Below are 22194 nucleotides of genomic sequence, written 5' to 3' on the forward strand. Positions count from 1 at the left end.
TTTTTCCTATAAATGTAGTTGCAGCCCTCTGAAAGCATCCTTCAAACCCAGTTTCAGAACCACTGTTTTAATCTTAACACATTGACAGTCTTCCCTCAACCCATCAGGTCATGCTAACCCTGCTAGTGTGTTTAATAGTATGTCTACCTCTTCTCATAAAATATAGATCTTTGCTGTTTTATGATATTCCCTAGCAAGCTTAAACGCAGGACATAAACTTATATCTTTAAATTTGCTGTTTAGTGCCATTAAAGATACTCTTAACATCTTTGCACATTATGTCTTATGTTTGCGGGGTATCTTCATATATTTGCGTACAACCCTATATATGTGGGAGTTTGCAAAAGGCTGTATGGATATTAATAAACATGTAATATGCAGACAAGAATATTTGTCTTCCAGATTTCCGGATTTCAGTAGCAGTTCCCCTGAGGTAACCCAGATGCAGCAGATCCAGCGCCAAACATTTCATGTTCCCACTGCTTTCACACACTATTTCTACCCCTAAACTGAGAAATAAAATAGGGAACCCTCATCCGCTCAGAATGTGTATTGTAATAATTATCTGTTGAAATAAGCACACAAAAGTATAGGGCACTAAAATGGGCACACATTTTTGAATTTATTGTAACACTTTTCTTATTTCTCATAATCATAGAAAGACATTGCTTTCTATTTACTTTAATACATTTTGAATATAATTGCTTTCTTAACTTGATAGGCCATTCATATTAGTGATTATTATGTAGCCTTTTACTTTAAAAAAAAAAGTTTTTTGTGGTAAGTGTAAGCCTGTATCGGGAAACAAAAAACAAAGCTCAAGGTCTGTGCCCTGTTGCCTAGGAGTGAGTAATATATAATAATATTTTATCGAAATGCCCTTCACAATATTTTTTAGACTTAAAGGTACAAATCCTTGCAAAAATCCCAGCATGATCATTTTAATGTTACTTTTAATGAGAATGAGAAGAATTATATCAAACTGATCATTCCCTCTAATATTGCAGATTATATTGTAATTGCAATATCAGTTGAAATAGTATATATTTTTTATTTTTATTTCTATTTTTTATTGTTTAGCCCTACTGTAGCCCTTCATTTTGAAAAGTTTTGTTTTTCAGTTATGCCGCCGCTATTTCCCCGTGATATTGTACAAAATGTAGATTGTTCTGCTGTAAAACATAATTGAGTTCATGGTCTGAGTTTTCTATACATCCAGAAAACAATCTAAGAAGAAAGATTAGATTAGATTAGATACAAAACATTCTCTCATGTGATACCTGTCATATTAGCTGTTAAAAATGTCCAATACTAACTTTAGAAAGAACAAAGGACTTGGCTGTTGATCGTTTACACTGCAATGTTCTTATTGTGCTGCATTGTTTTCTGAACGTGACGGAGCATCTGAATGATTTACGCTGTAAACCGGCACCTGATGCAGCGTTAAGGTTAAACCACTCATTTACAGATTCCATGTTTATATTTATTGTCTATGCTTTTTCGTAAAGTAAATATTCAGTACAACACATAGCCTTTTGATCCATTCCCATCTCTAAGCGTTTTTTCTCTCTTCAGAAAAGGGTAATTTTCCTGCCTGGAAATATTGCTTATAGTGAATAAAAGAAAGCAAAATGTGTGTTTTGTTAGCCTTGGAGTGCAGAGCTTACAATAACAAAGAAAGCTCTGTGTGGCATAGATCTGCAGTCTCCTGCTGATATGTTCCATTTTCTCTGTTCTCTTTGTGCCTCTCTTATTTTACGAGTATGCTGCGCTATCGCCAGAGCAACATGGGTGGATGAGTGATGGTGTCCATTAGTAAACATAGCCCCCTATATGTGCCATCGGCCTAAAGAGCCAATGTCTTGAACCTCCCTTCTCTTCTTTCTTTGCCCTCCTACTCTCTCCTCACTTATTTTCTACATTCTTCCCCACTCTTTCTCTTACCTTTTACCACACGGCTTCGACCCCCACTCCATCTTTTTCTTTCCCTGCCTTCCTCTCCTCCCTTCTCCATCTATCCTCCTTTTATGATTGTTTTTCATAGCTACAGCGCTGCAGTGGAGGGCGGGATGAGACCATTTCTCTTCCTCCTTTGTGCACTCAATTTTTTTACGAGACTAGAGGATCGGTTGAGAATGTCAAGCAATAGGTTGGGAATAGAGCGCTGCTAAAACAAAAGAATAGGCCATTGATATGACAGATGCTGTGTGTATTGCAGAAGAATATTAGCAAATCTTGTTTTTTTCCCCTTGGCTGAGTAGAGTCAACAACAGGGGTGAGGAAAATGGCTTCTCCATAGACATTTGCCGCTTCCAGTCATGTCGTGGGTGATGGGATGTGGTGTTCAATCTTCTTTTTAAACTAAAATCCAGCATGGCTTTATAAATATGGATTCAAGGTTCATTTAGGCAGCATTTATGAACTGGGGTTTAGTTTTTTGTGACACCCCTACAGCACACACTCAACACTTGCGCTCTACTGTATACTGGGGAAGAAAGAAAAGCTAATTTCAAAATTAGTCTTTCTGTAATTAGCACGGAAAGGTAATTGCGGCGGATGTGCAATTAGCATTATGTAAAGTGCTTTTCCACAGACTTAGGGGCCAATCAGTTTGCCCCTTTACATTCTAACTACTGCTGATGATGTGGGAGATGCTTAGTGTCGAACATAAGAGAACTTCCTCTCCCTCCCAATCCAATGAATGCGATTCACAAAACGAATCAGCTGGGGTCACATGCTCGCTGGAAAGAGGGTTGAGGAAGTTTTTGCGTCTCCTTTTCACCCGCCTGTGAATATGAATGGAGAAGAGGGAAATCACTGTTATACCAGCCGTTACAGCACAAAGCCTCCTGATTGCATTCTGGACTCTGACATGCTTTTTTTTTCCTACAGGGAAACCAAATGTTCTTGCACAGCGTGACTGACTCATTGCCTGATTGTGCCCCCCTCCACCCCCGCGCTCCCCATATTTTAAAATCCAACTCCAGCTCTATCCTCGTCTCTATCCCTACCTCTGTATGCTTTTTTTGGGGCGATGGATTACTGTTTATATCATTGTTTAGTGGACATAGAAAATATCATCTCACTGTCATCGTGACTCATTATGCGTATAACATTAGCAGATAGAATGTTGAGTCTTAAAACTATCAGGTAATTTCGTATTAACCCATTTCTGATTTTTATTTTTAGGTCTCAGACGTCGGAACAACACAGTAACCAGCACTTTCACAATACTGGACAGCAATAAAGATGGCAGGTAACTAGCATGCTGATTATTTCATTGTTGACAATAGAAAGCTGTGTGGCTCCAGTTTTCACGCTCATGTCCTATGTTAACTTATTTTCAAAATTCTAGAAACTGACGCCCCTCCAAAGCGCATGCATGTATGATCTGTCAGTCTTAAAATGTAAATGAAAACAGAATCAAAAACAGTGTTGGCAAAGGTTTTTTCTGTTTGTTAGATATAAGGGATCCATTGATTCAAGGCCCTAACTGATATTTTTATACTGAAATAGTTTTACCTCAGCATTTTACTCTTGTAAGGGTGAAAAGGCTTCTGTCACAGTATTTATATTGCTATGAAATCCAATACCAAAGAAATTCTTAAAGCATATTTGCTCCCAGTTTGGGCTTTTCTCCTCCCACTGTGCAGTTTAAAAAATGTACTAGAGAGGCCTTGAAGCCTGGGGAGTGCGGGGAGAAAGGAACAAGCTTGAAGGTTTCAAATCTTGCTACATATTTTCAGTGGTACCTTTTTTTCCCCCTATCAAATGGTACTGTCCCATTTTCTCATTTATTGAGAACTTTAGAACTGCAAATTGAAGAAAAAGTGCAAGGATTAGAATGTAAAGCTTTTTTCAAAAGACGGAAATAGACGCAGTCCGGCCGCTGTTTTTATTTTCAATATAGCGATGGAAACGATACAGAAACATTTTTAAGATACATATTTTTATATAGTCTTGAGGATCCTTTAAGGAAGGTATTTATTTTATTTTTATAGACAGCACTGCATGCAAACAAATGTGAAACAAAAACAGCATAAAAGATGAGTTAGATGAAGAAGATCCCTAACATGCGGTCTTTTATTGCTCACGCTATAAGATAAATGGGTGACTTTTGAGTACCTAATTCACGTCAATATGTATATGTAATACACTCATTAGTTCCACCTTAACTTCTGATGCAGTGAAGTCTCATCAGTCTGAGCTGAGTGCACACATCTCATTCCCTGAAAATCCTACACCTATTTGTTCTTTAGCAAACTTCAATAAGTAATTCATTGCCTTATTTGCAATGTTTAATCTCCAAGTCCCAACAGACCCACTTGTCGCCCCCCTACCCAGTTTCCCAAATTCCCCTCACCCACCAAGAATGACTCACTTGCCGTCGTGAGCAGTGTTTAACCTCTGCCAGCTTTCAAGACGATGGCATCCATTTTGCTTTCAAAGAAGTGCGTCACATTCAATGAGCCTGTCTCCTTCTGCTATCCCCATCCTTAATGATCCTCACCTTCCCACACTACGAAAAATCAAAAAAATCAATACTGCCTAAGCTAACTGGGCATATTCTCCCAGAAAGGAAGCAGGGCTGGGCATAGAAAAATGAAAGCGCTATAAAACATATGGCTGCATCGAGGACAAAGTGCTTGTGCAGCGAATTTCCAGGGAGCGCTCTGTGCCCACTTATGCATTCTTGCGCCTGGATGTGTACCATTATTCAGCCCTTCTGTCCCCCACCAATCCCTTCCCCTTCCCTTCCCAGCTCTGCCTCCATCCGCTCCATCCCAAGTTGTGTCTCTCCACGGGCGGCGCTTAAACAAACACATTACTAAGCTGAAATATCTGCAAGTGACGCTTATTTCTATACAGCCCTTGTTTCAATCCATCAGTCAATAGGATTCGGTGAGCTGGCGATCTTGAGGCAGGACATGTATTGATGCCCATTTGAATAAAGCAGGAGGTGGATGCTTATGTATATGCTACATCACCATTTTTTCCTTTAAGGATCTGCAGCTCACACGCCCAAGTGTCAAGCTCGATTTAGTTTCTGTTATGATAAATGCAAAGTCCAAAGTCACTGGTATACCTGATGCTTGCACATTGCCAGGCAGTTTGCTGACTTTGAACCAGATTAGCATGCGCATTGCAGACTCTTTATCTTGTACAAAAAAGCTCTTGGCTTTGTCCCTAATGACACTTAGCAAAACACTACCCCGTTCTTAATCCACTCGATTGGAATTGCTAATTATCTTTAATGCAGATTCACAGATAATTGTTCTCTCATTTATACTGTGAACTAATCTCATTTTTGTGTCTATTTAGCCTCCAATAATTGCTTCATGACAAAAATGGCAACACATTTTTTTCATTGAGTTTTGAAACCTGAAATACATAAAGGAATATATCAGAAGCTAACACGCTGCTGATTATCATCATAATTGTATTTTAAAATAAATATTAGCTCTGTAGAAATGTTTTTGTTCCAGTGGTTTGTGGTTTAGCAGACATTTTGGTTACATCTAGAATGCATAGTTAGGAAGAAACTTTCAGACTGAACCTTTACTAACAGTTTGTACCATGGAGGAAAAAAATCTCCCCCACACATTGGTCATTAAGGTAGCTTGTGGACTTCCTCACCATTATTTCATCCCAAATCTTTCCAAGCACCACACACAAGTGCAGCCCACTGTGCCAGCTGGCAGGCAGTTGGCAGCCCAGTGCAGGATTAACTGGTACCAGTGTGTAGGCCTATAAATAGAGTCTACCAACTGCTTCAGGAAATGAACCATGATGGAGCCTCTCAGAGGCCCACAAACAGGTTGTGCTTTTTATCCCCCCTCTCTTTCAGGATTATAAGTGTATGTGTGTGTGAGAGTGACTTCCCTAATGAGTATTACTGTCTGTTTCAAACTCACTGTAGGTGTGCATTGCAAAGCACCTGCTTTTATGATGCCACAATCTATATGTGTATAAATGCACTCTGTCATTTGGGCCAAAGCCCGTTGTCAGAGTTGCTGCTCTGCGCTGCCTTAGAATAGAGAGAGCCATTGTTTTTCTCCAGCACATAGCCCGAGCATTGATCCTCTGTAGTGGAACAAGCTATTCGCTTTGTATGTTTCCCTGCACTTCCACTTTTGATGGACTCACAGAATTGATCCTGGCTATGCAGTCATTATCTCAGCTCAGTAATGTTAGTATAGGTGGAACCTCAGGAAGATAGACCGCAGCAGGGAACAGTGTTCCAAGATAAGAGGTGGTGTTTGTGATTATGATTGTGTTGTGTGCCACTTAGAGTGAGATAGGCTAAATGGACAGAGAATCTTTGTCAATGCAATGTTGACCACCGGTAAGCCTAAACTCAACTAAAAAAGGAGCTCACCAAAAAACCAAATATCAACTTACCGTTATATCAGTTGAAACAGCGATGTTTGTTTGCGATTCAATAGACAATAGAGTTAGTTAGTGCTGCTTTATTCTGTCGTGTTCACTGGAAAACAGAAGTACTGCTTGGTTCATTAATACCTCCAAACAGCTTGTTCACCCAAATCCATGTTTTGTGAAGCCAAAGGGGGTCCAAAGGTACAATATTTATTACTGTATCTCAAGGGTTTTCCTTTCTTGCAAAGCTTAAATCCCCCTACAGCAAGTCCAGTGGAAATGCCCTCTGGAATACATGCGCTGTAGATGCAACCAACCATATTTATCAATCAAGACTGGAACGCATGCTTTGAGATGGGTTTTATTTATTTATTTTCATTTGACTTGAAGTCTAGAAGGAGATTCTTAGTCCTATTAAAATCCCCAGACTAACACACTGCTCTTATCTGTGCCTGTCTTAAACACAACAGTATAACAGTGGATGAAATCCGGGCTAAAGTGGCACTAATCCATGATGAAGAGCGGGTTCTCTCTGAGGATGAAGCAGTGGTAAGTTGACTTTTATTCATACAGTTTATAGTACAATGCCCATAGGTATGCCCCACAGGTGACGTATGGGTGCCACTCATAGACTGTATAATAATACATGCAATACAATGATGCATACGATTCATTATACAGTCTATGGTGCCACCGAGGGTGCAAGGGGTTATTGCCTCCAATCAGGTTGTGTGATTAGGCCTGAATCCATCCTGAATGACCCTGAGGTTACACTTTTGTGGGTTAGCAGGTTCAGGCATTTTGATCACATTCAACAGGTTGTGGGAAAAGTCTCTTTCACACATTGGTCAGTAAGACAACCAAGGACTGTGTAGCATCATCTAAAAACATTAGTCTACAGTTAGTCCACTTTTCTAATGGAGTAGATATCCTAAGGGCTTAATTTGATATTTTCTTTATTGCCAATACATCAAATGAAAAGCTCAACCTATCCCTAACGACTTAAAACGACTAAGCTCTTGGCATACATTACTCAAACATGAATAAATAGTACATTTAATGGGTACTATTTGCAGATTAATACACAGTTAGTGCACAAGTGAGTATGTACAGCACTGGTGTTTTTGAGATTGAATTAAAAGTACAAGCTCACAATTGCACACAACCATACGTCATATCAGATCTGCATCAAATGTAAATGCTTTAAGATATCCAACACATACAGTCAAGTGTGTAGTTGAGCATTTTTTTTCAGATTGGCTGAACAACAAGCTGATACATCTTCATCTGCCTTGCCTTCTCTGTGTTTTTCTTTATTTTGCTTGGGTCGACTGTCTGTCTGCCGAGGTTCACTCTTTTTCTGCACTCGTAAAAAAACAGGGTCCTTTCCAAATTCATTTGAATTCTGAACAGGATGAGCACAGTTTCCCAACAGTTATTTTCCCTCAAGCTGCAATGTGTGAGAATGCAACTGTCGGTTTCACTTTAAACTTGTTGCGCCTCCCTCTTACCAGACAGCAGATATCAAAATCTTCAGCTGTAAACAAAATGGCTAGAGCTCAATTTTTTCCTCTTCTCCCTGTTCCTTTTTCTACTATAAATGGCAATTGCTATGCACCATCATACACTCCCGCACAAAAGAAGTCTGCTGTGTTCTCCTACTGCAGGGCAAAAAAGTTCAGCTTGTGAGAAGGTTGTCAAAAAGAAGTTTTTACAGATAATATAATTTTTCATAAATTAAGTTTTCTGTATTTATGTTAAGAAGTAGTCCTCCGCTCAGTTAGGGGTGACGATGTGTATCTAGCTTTGGCTTGATAATTTTAGCTGCTGTGAAATGTCTAACTAGAGAAGTTGTTTGAATAGTGTGGTGTTAGAAGAACTGAAAAAAAGCTTAGCAACACCAAAGCTTTAACGAACATGAAAGACTGCCGGATGGGAAAAATCTGTGCTTATTTGTATTTCTGCTGGCTAACGGGGAGGCATGCCTAATGAATTCAGCTGGACCTGAAGAGGATGAATCGGTATGAATATGCATGAATATGAAAATATGTACTTAGCTGCAACCACAACAAACCATGATCAAGCCGGGCAAATTAAACAGGGTGCCATTTACAGTAGTTTACAGTAGTAGGCAATTTACATTAGAACTGTCACACAGCCCTGTGTTAGGACTTTAATCAAGGTCCAAGCAACAGTTGTACTAAGTTAATTCTGTGTACTGGGATGCATTTAGAGAAAAGATTTCATTTTCAATACAGTTTCTGACGACTTTAACATCGCAATTACATAGCTTTACAGCCAGTGCGTACCCTGTAAATCCTTTCAGATTGATGTAAAATAATGCAGTTGTCAAGAGAACGCAATGGCACTGCGTCTTCATGCTGTTTTCTTTTATATATACATGGACATTAAGGACATAGGAAGTGTATCTTCTTCATCTGTGCTCATTTGTAATGTCTGAAGACCTTGATTACTCTTCTTCCGTCACACTCAGAGATAGGGCCACGTTTTGTTTTTTAGCACGCTTATTCAATTTCTGTCGTTTTCACACCATTTTATTAGTTCCCCCTGCTTTTTCCCTTCCTCTTAAGAAGCTTTTGGCCTCCAAAGAAAATGTAGTTTCCACTTCAGCAGCCCAGATAATTCAAGAACAGAGAGGATTTTCAGGAGAACAATTTTATGATCAAAGGAGGCACCACTCAGTAGGGAAAAGGGATATTCTGACATGGCGCCCCCTCAGTATTCTGTCATTATGTTATAGCTTTCCATTCCACTGTTAAGATTCAAGTTCACTCGCTTGTTGAAGGTAATCATAGGTATCCAAGAAGAATGATATGTCATTGTCAAAAAGAAAAACCACCAGTCTAGTTGAGCTGTCTCTTTTAAACACAGCCTAGACACCTGAGAAAATATCATTTCAATACTCAAACCGAAACATTTGCACTAAATTACCTCTGAGAAAAAATCTTGCAAAGAGCGGACAGTCCTCTCTTTTGGCATTAACCATAGGCCTATACATTCTCAGAAGCACTGATGTGTGGCCAAGCTTGGGACTGTAGCTATGTGCTGGTGACCAGAGCTGAAGGAAATTGCCTTTTCTCAAGAAATGGGCATTTGTGCAGAGGTGAAATTCACTTATCCATCTATAACCCACCCAACTCCCTTCGAAGCCCCTTACTCGGTCTACCAGAAACGCATGGAGACTGAATATAGAATATGTTTTTCTTTGTCTTTTGAACAGGAGTTGAAATTAATCCCCTGTTGTTTTTTTTTATTTAAAAAAAGCAAGATTTGATGTTCAAGCTTCTTTTGGTGGTGAAAAAAGAGGGCAATGATGGTGTGGATGAAAAACATTGCTGTTGGTGCAGGACAGCGAGTGGGTATGGAAAGGTTGCTTTTTTCACAGTAAAATAATATTGGCTATGCTCAAGGGGTTCCTATATACAGTAGAAGAGCTGTCATTAGTTGGTAACAAGGCAGAAATGAAGACAGTATAGTTGGGAGGTAGTGGTGCATGGACAAAGGGAAAAACAGAACCATAAAGATCTCATTATAATGAACGCTTTGGCATATATAACTAGCTTTAAGAATCCTGTATGGTACAGCCCCGATAGACTAAATACTCCATTTTCCATCTACATACTGTGATGTTATTCTGTACTGTAGTATGCTGTTAAACAAGTGTCTATTTCAGAGTTTAAGTTCATTATTGAGCAGCTTTTCTGGAGCTTTTGACCATATCACCTTCTTTACCAGCAGATGATCCAGTTGTCATAGAATTGTACAAAATTCCACCTTATTTTTCTGAGCACTTTGAGGAGATTGAAAATGATAGAGAATGAACTTTGAAACTCAATATTATCCAGCACTTTAAACAAATTTGTCGCAAAGAATGAAACCATTAGTTTCAGATGTACAGCTGCAGTTTTCAGTCATTTAAAATGGCAAACAGAAAAATGCAAAAAATTCCATTTCGGTTTCCTTATGTGCAACTTTTTGACGTGTTTATTTCTTAGCTTTTATGTGATTGTAAATTGAATGTGTTTTTATATATATTTTTTGTTTTTTTTTAACAGACCTTTGGAAAATTGGGATTTTATGCATCACACTACTGAATAAAGAGACAAAAAACAATACAATTGTATTACAAGTTTTCCTATACCATTTATCCGTCGTCATTCATCAGTCGTGACAGACTGACAGCATCGCACAGAGCCAGAAAGCACCTGACTTCACCTTTTTATCTTGGCAACAACACTAAGCTCTCTCGATGTTCACAACATCCACTGATACAGAGAAAACAAACACCCGGCACCTCACGTTGCCCTCCCGCCCCTCGTCACTACCAACCAAGGTCAGAAGCGCGGTGCAGCTCTTCACACCATCTGTTTGGGTTGGTTGACATTTGGCCTCAGCCAACACTGAAATCTCACTTCAGAGGGGGGACTGACATATTTGCTTTCTTTTTTGGGGATTGTATATCAAGAGTGCAGTTTTCAGCTTCTTTTTTTATCTCAAAGGCAAGAATTAAGATCAATAAGATCTCTACTGAATGTGCAAGATATTAGTTATGAGCGTATTAGTGAGGCATATTAAGTCAGTGTGTAGGCTTTAAAAATGTTGTGGTATATACAATATAAAGGCTTTTGACTCCTCATACAATACTGCACATAAACAGCCCATTTCATCTAGAGTCTATATACTGTATAACCCTGATTGTGATTGTGGCACATTTAATCAACCCAAAAGACTGTACATTTATAACTCAAATCACAAGAATAGGAAGGCATGCATTACAATGCATCTTCCTTGATGGTGTCTTGCCAGCCTCCAGAAGGGGGCAGCAGGCCTCTAAGCTGAGTGTAAGTTAATGGAAAAATGGAAAGTCACATTCACAGGTCATTTAATCTCTTTGTTTTGTCATGGGCTGGGCCTCTGGTGCCGTCTTTATGCCTTGCTCTCTCTCAAGAGATCCCTCCTGCACAGAAATGAACAATTCTCATCTGCCTCTAAGAATTTCCCTGTTCATGCATTTGCAGGGAGGTTTCATTCGCTTGCAGTGATTCTAGGATTTAAAGTGAGTGTTTTTTTAGTGTTTCTGTCTCTGTTAGGGATGGGACTAGAGAACCAGTTCCAGTTGAGAACTGGTAACAGATTGGAATCAGAACCAGATTTGTATGCCTCCGAGCTTATTAATTGCTATTATCAATCACGGCATGTCTTTCTGATAGTTCACAAATTCATGAGTCTACGCTGCTGGAAACACGCAACAAGAAGTTGTCATGGTGGAGAGGAAGAAATGGTCCAAAGCCTTGCGTTATGATAACATTAGCACTACTCAGGTAGATTTTTTCTTTTGAAAAAAATTGAAAACCTAAATAAAAGCTGTTCAAATAGTCTCTCATTTCAGCTAAACTGTGTTCACACTCAGAAATAATAAAACTCTTGTGTTGACGCTTAAAATGCTGTGTAAACCTCTTTTTTTCCCCACACAGAAAATAGACCAGGAATCGATAAGGGAAGTGATAAAGAATTGAACCGATAAGCAAAATCGATACCTGCTGCAGTATCAGTAAAACCTTATGAATTCCCATCCCTAGTCTGTATTTAACTTTCTGAAATGCCTTTATTTGGAGCAGTGTGTGCTCTTACGCCGCTGAGAGTAACCTAGAAGTGTAATATCTACAGACCTAAGCTGTACTTGGGATTCAAGTCTGACTGTCTGGATGTAGGCCATGATGTTACTTTACTCTGTATGCACAGGCTTACCATACCACGCTGTTTGCTTGTGGATTACATAGATAGTAAAAAAGTAAAACACAGTTTACACATCTCAGTCATTTTAGATGGTAGAATGAGGTATGTGCAGGCGAGCAGAATCATGGCTGTGAACACTGGCGGCCATATATGGGGTTTTGCATATCCATTTCTGTATTCCAACAAGACTATAGCTCTGTGAAAAGAGGGTTGTCTGCACCTTTTCCCCCTCAGTACCATTCATCACCTACCCATCACACGTGTCATGTTTTTGCTCCCCAGCTGGAGTGCTTTCAAGCTATATAATGTGAAATGACAGGCTGAAACCAGAGGTGGAGTGATATGCGGTTTGTAGAGCTGAGGTAGAAAAAAAACTGACCCTCTAAAAAGCACTGTAATGTGTCATGTATTTTTGAGATAGGAGGAAAGCGAAGGAAAGTGCAGGAGAGGTACTACGATATGATTTGGGTGGTAACTGTTTTTTATTTGTTTCAGGCTGCACACCTGACACTCCTTCATCTCTTGCCTTGCCCTATCGCTCTACTCCTCTTATCTCCTCCGCACTCATCTTTTGTTATGTAAGTGCTTTGATTGGATGCGCTCGAGGTCGCACAGGTATTTGAACCAGTGGGAGGTCAAAGGCAAGAGATGGGAAGGAGCAAAGTTATATCGTTAAGATATCGTTCTTGGCTGCTCCAACAAGTCCTGAAATAGCTCTTATATCAAAATGTGCCTTATCTAGCTGTCCGTCTGTCTGTCCATCTGTTACTTTTTTCTTTACCTACTTTCTATTTACAGTTTTTTTTTTACAAAATGCTATTTTTTGTGTAAGCATCCCCCCCGAAGGATGAAAACTATTTCAGAAAAAAGGTGTATAAAAAATTCAGCACTGTCATTCTCAAGAAAGTTGAAACCACAGCTGTGTTTGTACCACTTTGACTCCATCGCCGGAAATTCTGTCTTACAAGCTGTACTGACAAACCAGCCTTAAAGCAAGCTCAAGGCAATCGTTTGTATTCTTATCAGCTTTAACCACTTGACAAATACTATTGATGTTGCACCCGTGTAGCTGCAGCTCTGGGTACACACTATGCAATGAGCAACGTCCAGGGAGAATAGACATTGGTTTCCTCTGGGGGCAATCTATGCTAGTGCTTCCCAGGTGAATGCATTGATCAGTGATCTTGTGCTGTATCATAAGAACAGAAAGGATGTATTAGTCAGTGGGAAAAGTCTCTAAATATTCCCCCAACATTTCCGGAACATTTTACAGGGATTATTCCTAAATTATGCTTATGACAGAAAGTGTATAATCGGCTTATTTTATGTACATGCAATTCTTTTTAAAGCATCAGTGTTCCCCACAGCATTTTGTGAGACTGGTGGGTGGACCCCGGACCGTCTTGGAGGCTCCAGGTGCATGTTCCCCCCTGGAAGAATATGTTGTGTATTTTAAAAGTTAAATGCATCAATCTGGTGTTTTGTACGTCTGCCCTGTGCTTTTCGACCATGTCGAGAGTGAGCGATGCTTTGCTGAAGAATAAAAGTGTACAAATATTTCTCTTCATTATGAAACTGGTGGGACAAATTTGGGCCGCCACAATCTAGGTAATTATAGTATAGTCAGAATGGGTGATAAAGTCAGTACCGCGATATTAAAGCTGTAATCCTGAATATTTCAGTTCTGGTTAATTTGGCGATAATCTGTTAGTGTGGAACATTCCCCCCAAAATACGGAGGTAATATCACACTTGAAGAAAAGAAGAATAGCATATCCGTCAGTGCTGAAAACCGCCCACGGTACAATTCCATGTTTTGCCTGTTGAGCAGCGTCAGTAGAAAATGTTAGGTGTTCAACAGCACTTTGTTATACAAGTCAAAAACAATCTAGAGTTATTGCCCAGCCTCACAGTGTAGTAACTTGCTTATTGATAGGTTTTTCATTCTCAAGCATCTGACATCCTGCTGAACTGCATTTGTTTGTAGATGAATTGCAGAATTCTTTCTCTTATTTCTAAATGTGAATTCGCATCTAATATCGTCTGACCCCAGACAGACCACTGGCTCCTGGAAGGACATTTTGTCAAGGAACCTCATATCCTTTGTGGTGAAACGGTTGATGTGTTTTGTGTTTCCATGGTGACCCTGCAGTGCAGCACATAAGACAATAATGAAAGCTCTCAAAGGCCGCAGGGGCACCAGAATAGTGCACATCCTTAATGTTTCAGCTATTGTGGCACTTGGAGGAGTTACACAACCTGACGTTCACCCTGAGAATGTTTCCTTCCCCCCATCATCTCGGGGCTTTTGAGACCGGCAAAGATTGGGCTTGCTAGTAAAGGGATGACACACGGAATGACAAAACTCCTGTGTCTGTCTGTCAGGCTTGGTCTTTATCCGACTGACATTTGCTGGCTCAGGCTCATCCAGGCTCTGGAGAAGCCAGGGATAAGAGTCAGACACAGATGGCTTTTTCCCTCGCAATTCTGTCTAGTGCAAGATTCAGAAGGGGGGGATGTTTCCAAATCTTCATCCTGTTTTCACAGACTCTGAAGTATAATTGCCTTTACAAAAGTATAAGGATCCAGCGAGTCAAGGCAAGGCAACAATGTGTTTTTGTATGTTTTCTTGCTGTGCTTTATTCTTTTTGTCAATGCTGACCCAACCTATTGGTGATAAACGCTTGATAGGGCTGTAACCTCAACAGTAGTCCCTCATTGCCAGACCTATCTCCATAATGCTGTGTCAGCCGGCGGAGAAAAGTCTGGCTGCACAAGTTAATGTTCTAGTATAGGGGAGAAAACTGATCCAACCTGTTTGTATTTCTTTAAACCAATCACAGTGGTCTTGGCTGACTCTAAGCCCAAGATGCAGCGATGTTCATTCATTTAAACATCTTCAAGCCTCCAGCCCCCCCGCTACCCCCTATCGGGGGAGCCGATCCCAGCTGACATTGGCAGTGAAGCGGGCTACCGGGCTACAGAAAACCAGTCACACTCACATTCACACCTTCGGGCAATTTAGAGTCATCAATTAACCTAACATGTGCATGTCTTTGGACTGTGTGAGGAAGCCGGAGAACCCGGAGAAAACCCACGCAGACACGGGGAGCCAATGCACACTCCACACAAAAGGGCCCCAGCCGGGATTCGAATCAGGAACCCTCTTGCTGTGAGGTGACAGTGCTAACCACCACCCCACCGCGCCGCCCCATGCAGCAATGTCCTTGTGAAATAGATAGCGGTGATAGTGGAAAGGAAGAAGAACGCCTGCTGAAATAGAAGGCCAATACCAGGCATTTAGCCCAACGGTATACAGTACATCCAGTGAGTCAGACTACTTCAGCAGAGACATTTCTTGTCCTCTGAGTAAGTCAAATGAACAATGTAAGAAAAACTCGTGCCATTTAAAACGGGAGAGCCAAAGCTAGCATGAAGGAGGAGAGGGGGGGTGTAGGTGTTAAATTGATTGGAGAGAGAAAAAAAAGAATCTGCTTTGCAATAGCTTAACAGTTGTTTCCGAAGCAATGCCTTCTATTGTTTCCAAATAAGGATACCCACTTCTGTGTGCCGAGTAGTGTCGCCTTCAGAAGACATGTGTAAGAGGGATAGAAATGGTTGCATAAGAAACATTACACATTGATTTTTTTTTTCAGCTTTCCAGGACCTTGATCTATTTTCTTTTTTCACAGCTGCCTCAACTCCTTTTCCGTTCACCAGGCAGTTCAGAATTAATACGTGGGCAGAGAACAAAAGACTAGGGATATAGGGCTGGAGTCAGCAGCTGATCCAATGACAGAAATGGCACTGAGGCCAGTGGGTCCCAGGTGTAGTCATGACTCGAGTAGCACTCCAAGATAGGGGGGGTGCGATTTAGGGGGGCAAGGAGCGAGAAAGTAGTATGGGGGCATCATGGAAACTTCCGTCCTGTGTGACAAGCTGCCTGTTGTGTGCATAGCCCTTGACAGCAGGGAAAGCAAAGAGACAGGAAACCTGACCCATTTGACCTTCACCACAGGAAGACGGGACTCAGACTTCTGTTACTGAACAACAGTGGCATGAGTGTGCACCTCTCCTGTCTCCGCATTTGTTTCAGTACACTTGGGTCCATCAGTTTGACGTCACAGGGGTTCAGATACCAGACATGTTTGCTGACTGGAAAGGCCAAAATGCTTTGCGAAGATATTTCTGTGCGTATCGGTCAGGTTTCTTGTAGACCCGCCCTGATTGCTGGGTACACACAATCAAAAAGGTGAAGCAGAAACTTACTGCAGTATGAAACAGTACCAGCCATGCTAATGCTAGTCACTGTGCAGGGATATGTGTTAGCAGGACATAGAAGTCCTTATCTTCATTCAAATTCATAAGTCTTTGTTTTCACTTTAGACGGACCATATAGATTATAAAATGGCCAACTGAATTGTCAGAGATTCTTTTAAAAAACATAAGGGCAGTGTGGGATGTACATTTTGTCTTTATGTCTCTGTGGGTTCTGTGCTTTACATTGAAAATACAGTAATACTTCTTGATAGGAGCTCGTAAAGGCACAGCCTCATTTCCCAGATCTGCAACACTGACCATTAGCCATTAATGCTTTATTATAATGTCCTTGAACATAAAGGATTGTAAATAATACATGCGTCAAAGATTTTCCCCTTTTCCCCTGTATACTCAATCATCACATTATTTCCTGAACTGGAACTATGATTTCTGATGGGATTGTGAGAAGCCATACAATTTCCTGTATCTCTGTAGTTGTTTTCTAACAAGGCCTAAACTAAGAACCTGTTTAAAACCATGTTTTCTTCCTTGTATAATCTCAGTCTCCTGTGTTCCTTATAGAGTGCATTTCTACATGCAGCGGCTATGGTTGTGTGCCTGTGCACTTATGTTCGGATCAGTATCGTTGTCACTCTGACTCCCTCCCTCCCTGCTTCTTCCCCTTTTCTCACGCACTCCCCTCACTCCCTCTACAGATTGACATTTATTAATTAAATATGTGTACTGCCGCAGGATGTGCTTACTTTTCCACTATCTCCAGACACTAATAATTACATTGGCATTTAGCTCTGTGATAAGCCGACCCTATGGCCTTTATGAAATGTTCCCTGGGCCCGGATACTGAGCAAAATATAGACTGATGCGTTGCTATATATCGATCCATCTGTGTGTGTTCTCGCTTTTATCTTAAGAAAAGATGCACTGTTCATTAGCATGGTTAAAGAATCTAACAACAACACATTTTTACATAATTAAAGGCTGAAATTGAGCTTTGTCGGGAAGATGCAATCGGTGGACTTTTTAATTGAAGTTAGAGCTGATGAAGAAAAGATATTACAGGTAAATAAATGTAATTCTTCTCTAGCCTTAAAGGTGAAAATGCTTATTTTTTTCTGGCACACCATAGACTTATTACAGCCTGATTAATATGGTCAAAAACAAATCTTTTTGAAGTTTAATTTGATGCAGAACAATAAGATACGTACAAGCATAAGTTTGAATAAGCAAAGAAATTATAAACTGAAAGCTCAATTGCATCAATATTCCCCTTTTAAGATGACTGTATGCCTCTGCAGATCTACAGTAAGTGAAGTTAGCCAAAAAGCTTTAGAGCATTAACTTTGATTTTGCTTTACCTAATTACTTTGCCTCAGGTGGCCTAATCAGGCTGGTGTATTGCAAGATTATTATGTGGCTTATCAGCTTCAGGGATGTATCAATTGTTGCTTACTGTAATTATGCATTTAGTTTGTATAAAAGCTCATTTGTACCAGTTACATTTTAATAAGTCATATCTTCACTCAGTTATCATGGTATCATTGTCTTCTCTTATTGACATTTTACCTTTATCTGTCACAAAACTAGGGTTAAAACTCACAGGCTGAAATATAGTTTCCACTGTTAAATACCTTAGTTCCACAGCCACAATCGCTCCAGGTTTGCCTGAATAATCTCTAATAACCAAATTAAAAGTAAGACATGAGTTTCACTTGTGTCACAAAGATCCGGGCTGAAATTACCAGGTTTTCAGTGAAAACCATCTGGGCTTCAAATTGGACCTTTGAGCTTGGGGGATTCTGTATCGGCTCAGATGACCAGTGATCTCGCTACCTTGGGAAATCTGCCTCTGACTTCTATTATTTTGGTTGATTGCTCCGTCCTCGTCTGTCAAAAAACCTGAAAGGGGATGAACAGCGAGTACTTTTCTATCTGAACGTGCTGTACTTCTGTATTTATATACACGGCTGAGGATAAAAAGCAGGCAAAGTAGCAGGCAGCTTTATTACATATGTGACTTTATGCACATGTATGTGTACGTTCAGTATACACACGTACAGTATATGTTTAAACAATGTGTGGGAGCAGTAATATCTTCAGTTGTGTGCGTTCTAAAACATGTTTCATCTTTTTGTTTGTTTCCACATATTTGCAAGGTGATGCATTTCATAACTAGAAACCTAATATTGTCTTGCCAGGTGGCTATAAGTGGTATTTGTAGAACTGTGCTTCTGGGACTTGCTGGATCTATCAAATAACATAACACAGTATGTAGCAATGTTATTTGATCTTTCCTCTCTTCTCTCTCCCTCTCTCCCTCTCTCTTTGTAAGGCAATATCTCGGCATACTGTTATATCAGCCCTGGTTTTAGTGTGACTAAATCAACTCTAGAGCTTATTTGTAGGAACTGTTGGTGAATTTTTACACGACAGGAGTCAAATCTCTCAGAAATTGCTGTTTAAATACAGCTTACAGAGTATTTGTGCTGCTACAAAAAAGTGATAGACGCTTAATGTGCAATTTACCCACAAGACAACATTTATATAACTTCTCTTAAAGGTACAGTTTGGGTGAAGATCCGGCAATTTTCATCTTTCTTTTTTTCACTTGCAGTTGTAACAATTTGGTCTGCAAACAACACCTTGTTCCCTTAATGTTAGCCAGAGTTTGTTTTGTTTTTATATTTCAAAAAATTAACATGGTTGAAGCTCATTTCAGTTATACAATGTGGGAGTGGAAAAGGATCACATTAGTTTCCCAACTGTCCTTTTTTGTCCAATTATTTTGATGGGTGTAACAGTTGAGGGAAATATGAGAATTGCTGCAACCATGAGTCTAATGCTTACAGTATTTAACCAAACAGAGTCTAACAAACTATAGTACAGGGCAGATATAAAGGTACTTTCTTTTTTTTTTTCTTCTTCAATTAAATGTCATCACAAGTTTGGAAATCCATTGTGACATCTTCAAATGGTTTTGTTTTGTACCACGGACAGTCCAGGGTCAAAGATTTTCAATTGGAAAAATCTAACAAAGAGAAAAACAGCAAGTCCCTACACATAAGAAGCTGGAACAAGCAAACATTTGATAACAACTTTTTTTTTAAACAAACTTTCACTTGTTGTTTAAAAAAGGTCAAGCTCATGAACGTGTCACCAATAGCAAAAATAAAGACTGAATGCTGCCTAACAAACAGTGAACTTTAGCCATATTCAGCTCCCTTCCTCTCACACAGCATTTTGTTGTGCTCATTTCACACAAACACATTTCAATTTGGCTTCGGAAAAAGACTGCCTAAGCATAAAAGAACTTTCCACCGCTCACGTCCAAGGTGATTCACAGCACCTGCCTTCCAATCCAAATGTCCAGATCCGCACTCATGTTTATTAGCTTAGCTTAATTGTGCATAGTATCTAAAGGTCAGTGCCTGCTGTGATACATCGCTGCCAAAATGGCTTCCAGGGGACACTGTTTCAGATGAATAAACACTGAAAGCCGCACCACCTTCCACCCCTCCGTCCCCATCCTTTACCTCCCAATGTGCAGCAGCATCACTTTCGGCTTTTTCAGGCCTTGCACGAGATCCTGTGACTGATGGGCATCCACTGGTACGCACCGCTTCACTGACTTACATTTCAGCTGGCAAAAGGCAGTGGATTAATTTGCTTGTCAATTCCCCCCCCTCCAACCCCGTTTTTTTCCGCAGGAGATTATTCAGATAGGAGGAACGATGTGCTTGTCCTCGAGTGAATTAAAACATGCAGTATATCTGTATAACTACAGCCTACCCCATGATTAATGGTATTTGACTTCTATAAGCAGTAAACTTCTTCCGTTTCCCTGTAAAAACTGATTTAATGAGAGAGTGACTTGAATAGATAAGCAGATATGGCAGCGGGGATTATTGGGAGGTGAGCTGAATGGGAGATGGATGATATGCAGTTTATTATCAGTTATGTAATGCACTTTTTATAAGCCCATACCTTTGGGGCCAGCTGGCACTCTGTAATAGATGAGAGATTGCAAGCTTGTGCGCTTCTCAAGATATGTGTCAGAAAGTGTATGTGTCTTTTGCGGTGATGTTTATACTTGATGCAGGCCATTTATTAAGTTTTATTAAGAATTTAAAGGAGAAGAGAAAGCCTTATATGTTGAGTGCCAGTAGACATACAGATGCTCTATGTTTGATTTATATAGTATTTTGCACATTTAATGTGTTTGTGTCATAGATTGTATATAAAGTTTTATGACACGTCTCCACTTCCTCGTTTACAAAAGTGAAGCCGAAATATCCCTTATACGTGCGCTGCCATTTTGTCATGTTGGAGCTAAAGTCCAAGTCGTAGTGATCGGGCGGTATCGAAGTCCTGCCCGATCAATCAGGAATCCATCACAGCTATCAATCATGATGTTGTATCCAAGTAACCATACTTGGATTAAAAAATGACTCTTACCTCTTACTCTCCGCCAGGCTTTGTTGGGTGGAGGCCATCAGATGGATCTTACCAAGTTTCAACACACACTCTGGGACATCCTGACAACAGGAGACAGTGTGAAGGTGAGCTCTGTCTTCCTTACTGCATTCATCAATTTCATTGTCTCCGTTATTCCTTTATTCCATGGATTAGTTCTCAGTTACTGTACACCAGGAAATTAATTTAATCCCCATAAATGCTGCGTGATCAAACCTTTATCTATCTTCATTGATCCCTTTCTTCATCCACCTATAGTATTATAGGTACCTATAGATTCAAATTGTCTCAAATCTTTCCTTCTCTGTGTCCTTTTTTTTTTATCCATACCCCAAATCTTTCCACTGGCTGTTTAAAAACAACTTTCTAACAATTGCTAGATAGATCGGAAAATAAAGCACTTGTATCACTGTGTGTCACTGACTGTGTGCAATAACCTCCAGGAAAAATGTTGAGAAAACTTAAATGATAAGCACAAAAAGAGGAAATATTGTATTCCTTTTACCCGAAATGTGCAAAAGTTTGATTACTCCAGAGTTGTAAATGTAGCCGCTGGTGATGTTATTTTCTACCACAGTGTGATTAAATGTATCTCATTATTCTATCTTACCTTGACAGGCACAACACAAATAGCCTCATAATACCTTCCTTTCTCGTATCTGTGCTAATTCAGAGTCTCTAAACTATCAGCATATTTCATTCTGGGCACAGGTTTATGAACCACATGTTTTCATCTGACAGCTAAGGCCTAAAAGAAAATGTCCGCTCCTCTCTCCATCTCCTGAACTGAGAACGCGGAGAGTACGAGATACCATCCTTTCATTTCCGCTGCTCCGGATAAAAAGATGAGAGAGGGAGAGGGCGAAAGTGAGGCCTATCACTGGGCAGCGGTGATTGAGTCCCTTCGCTAAGCCACAGCGAGGATCTGCTCAAATAACCCACTCTGCCGATAAGAAGCTAGTCATTTCCATAGACAAAAAACATTGGGGTCCAGATTAGATTTCACCATCCGCCTGGCTTATCTTAGTGTTGCTCCATCATAGAATGTGAATTATAAGGCAAACTCCTGTCCCTCATCTTTTTATGAAAACACCACTGAAATACATATACAGTACTTGAAATGGAATGATTTAGTTTGTACTATTGTGAGTAGTAGCAGCGTTAGTTTGAATTTGATGCCCACATTACAAATATCACCAAAATTGGCTGTTTGTAAGAAACCTTTTTAATACCTTTTTTATTTTTATTGCATGAGTAGTACATTTTCTGGTACTACTTCAATGATCCTTTTGTGAGTCTTACTAATGTT

At 40.0% G+C, this 22194-nt stretch overlaps 1 protein-coding gene across 2 annotated transcripts in view; it reads left to right on the forward strand.

The window, feature by feature from the left end:
- The window catches only part of LOC310964459 (glucosidase 2 subunit beta-like), a 120169-nt gene that overhangs the window by 18588 nt on the left and 79387 nt on the right, over positions 1 to 22194 (forward strand). For both annotated transcript variants that reach the window (XM_083937583.1, XM_083937584.1), the window contains exons 7-9: positions 3190 to 3256; positions 6849 to 6927; positions 20885 to 20971. In XM_083937583.1, coding sequence (XP_083793709.1) covers positions 3190 to 3256; positions 6849 to 6927; positions 20885 to 20971 — 233 coding nt within the window. The remainder of the gene's footprint in view (positions 1 to 3189; positions 3257 to 6848; positions 6928 to 20884; positions 20972 to 22194) is intronic.

Source organism: Echiichthys vipera, assembly GCF_963691815.1.
Source record: "Echiichthys vipera genome assembly, chromosome: 22".
Taxonomy (NCBI): Eukaryota; Metazoa; Chordata; class Actinopteri; order Perciformes; family Trachinidae; genus Echiichthys; species Echiichthys vipera.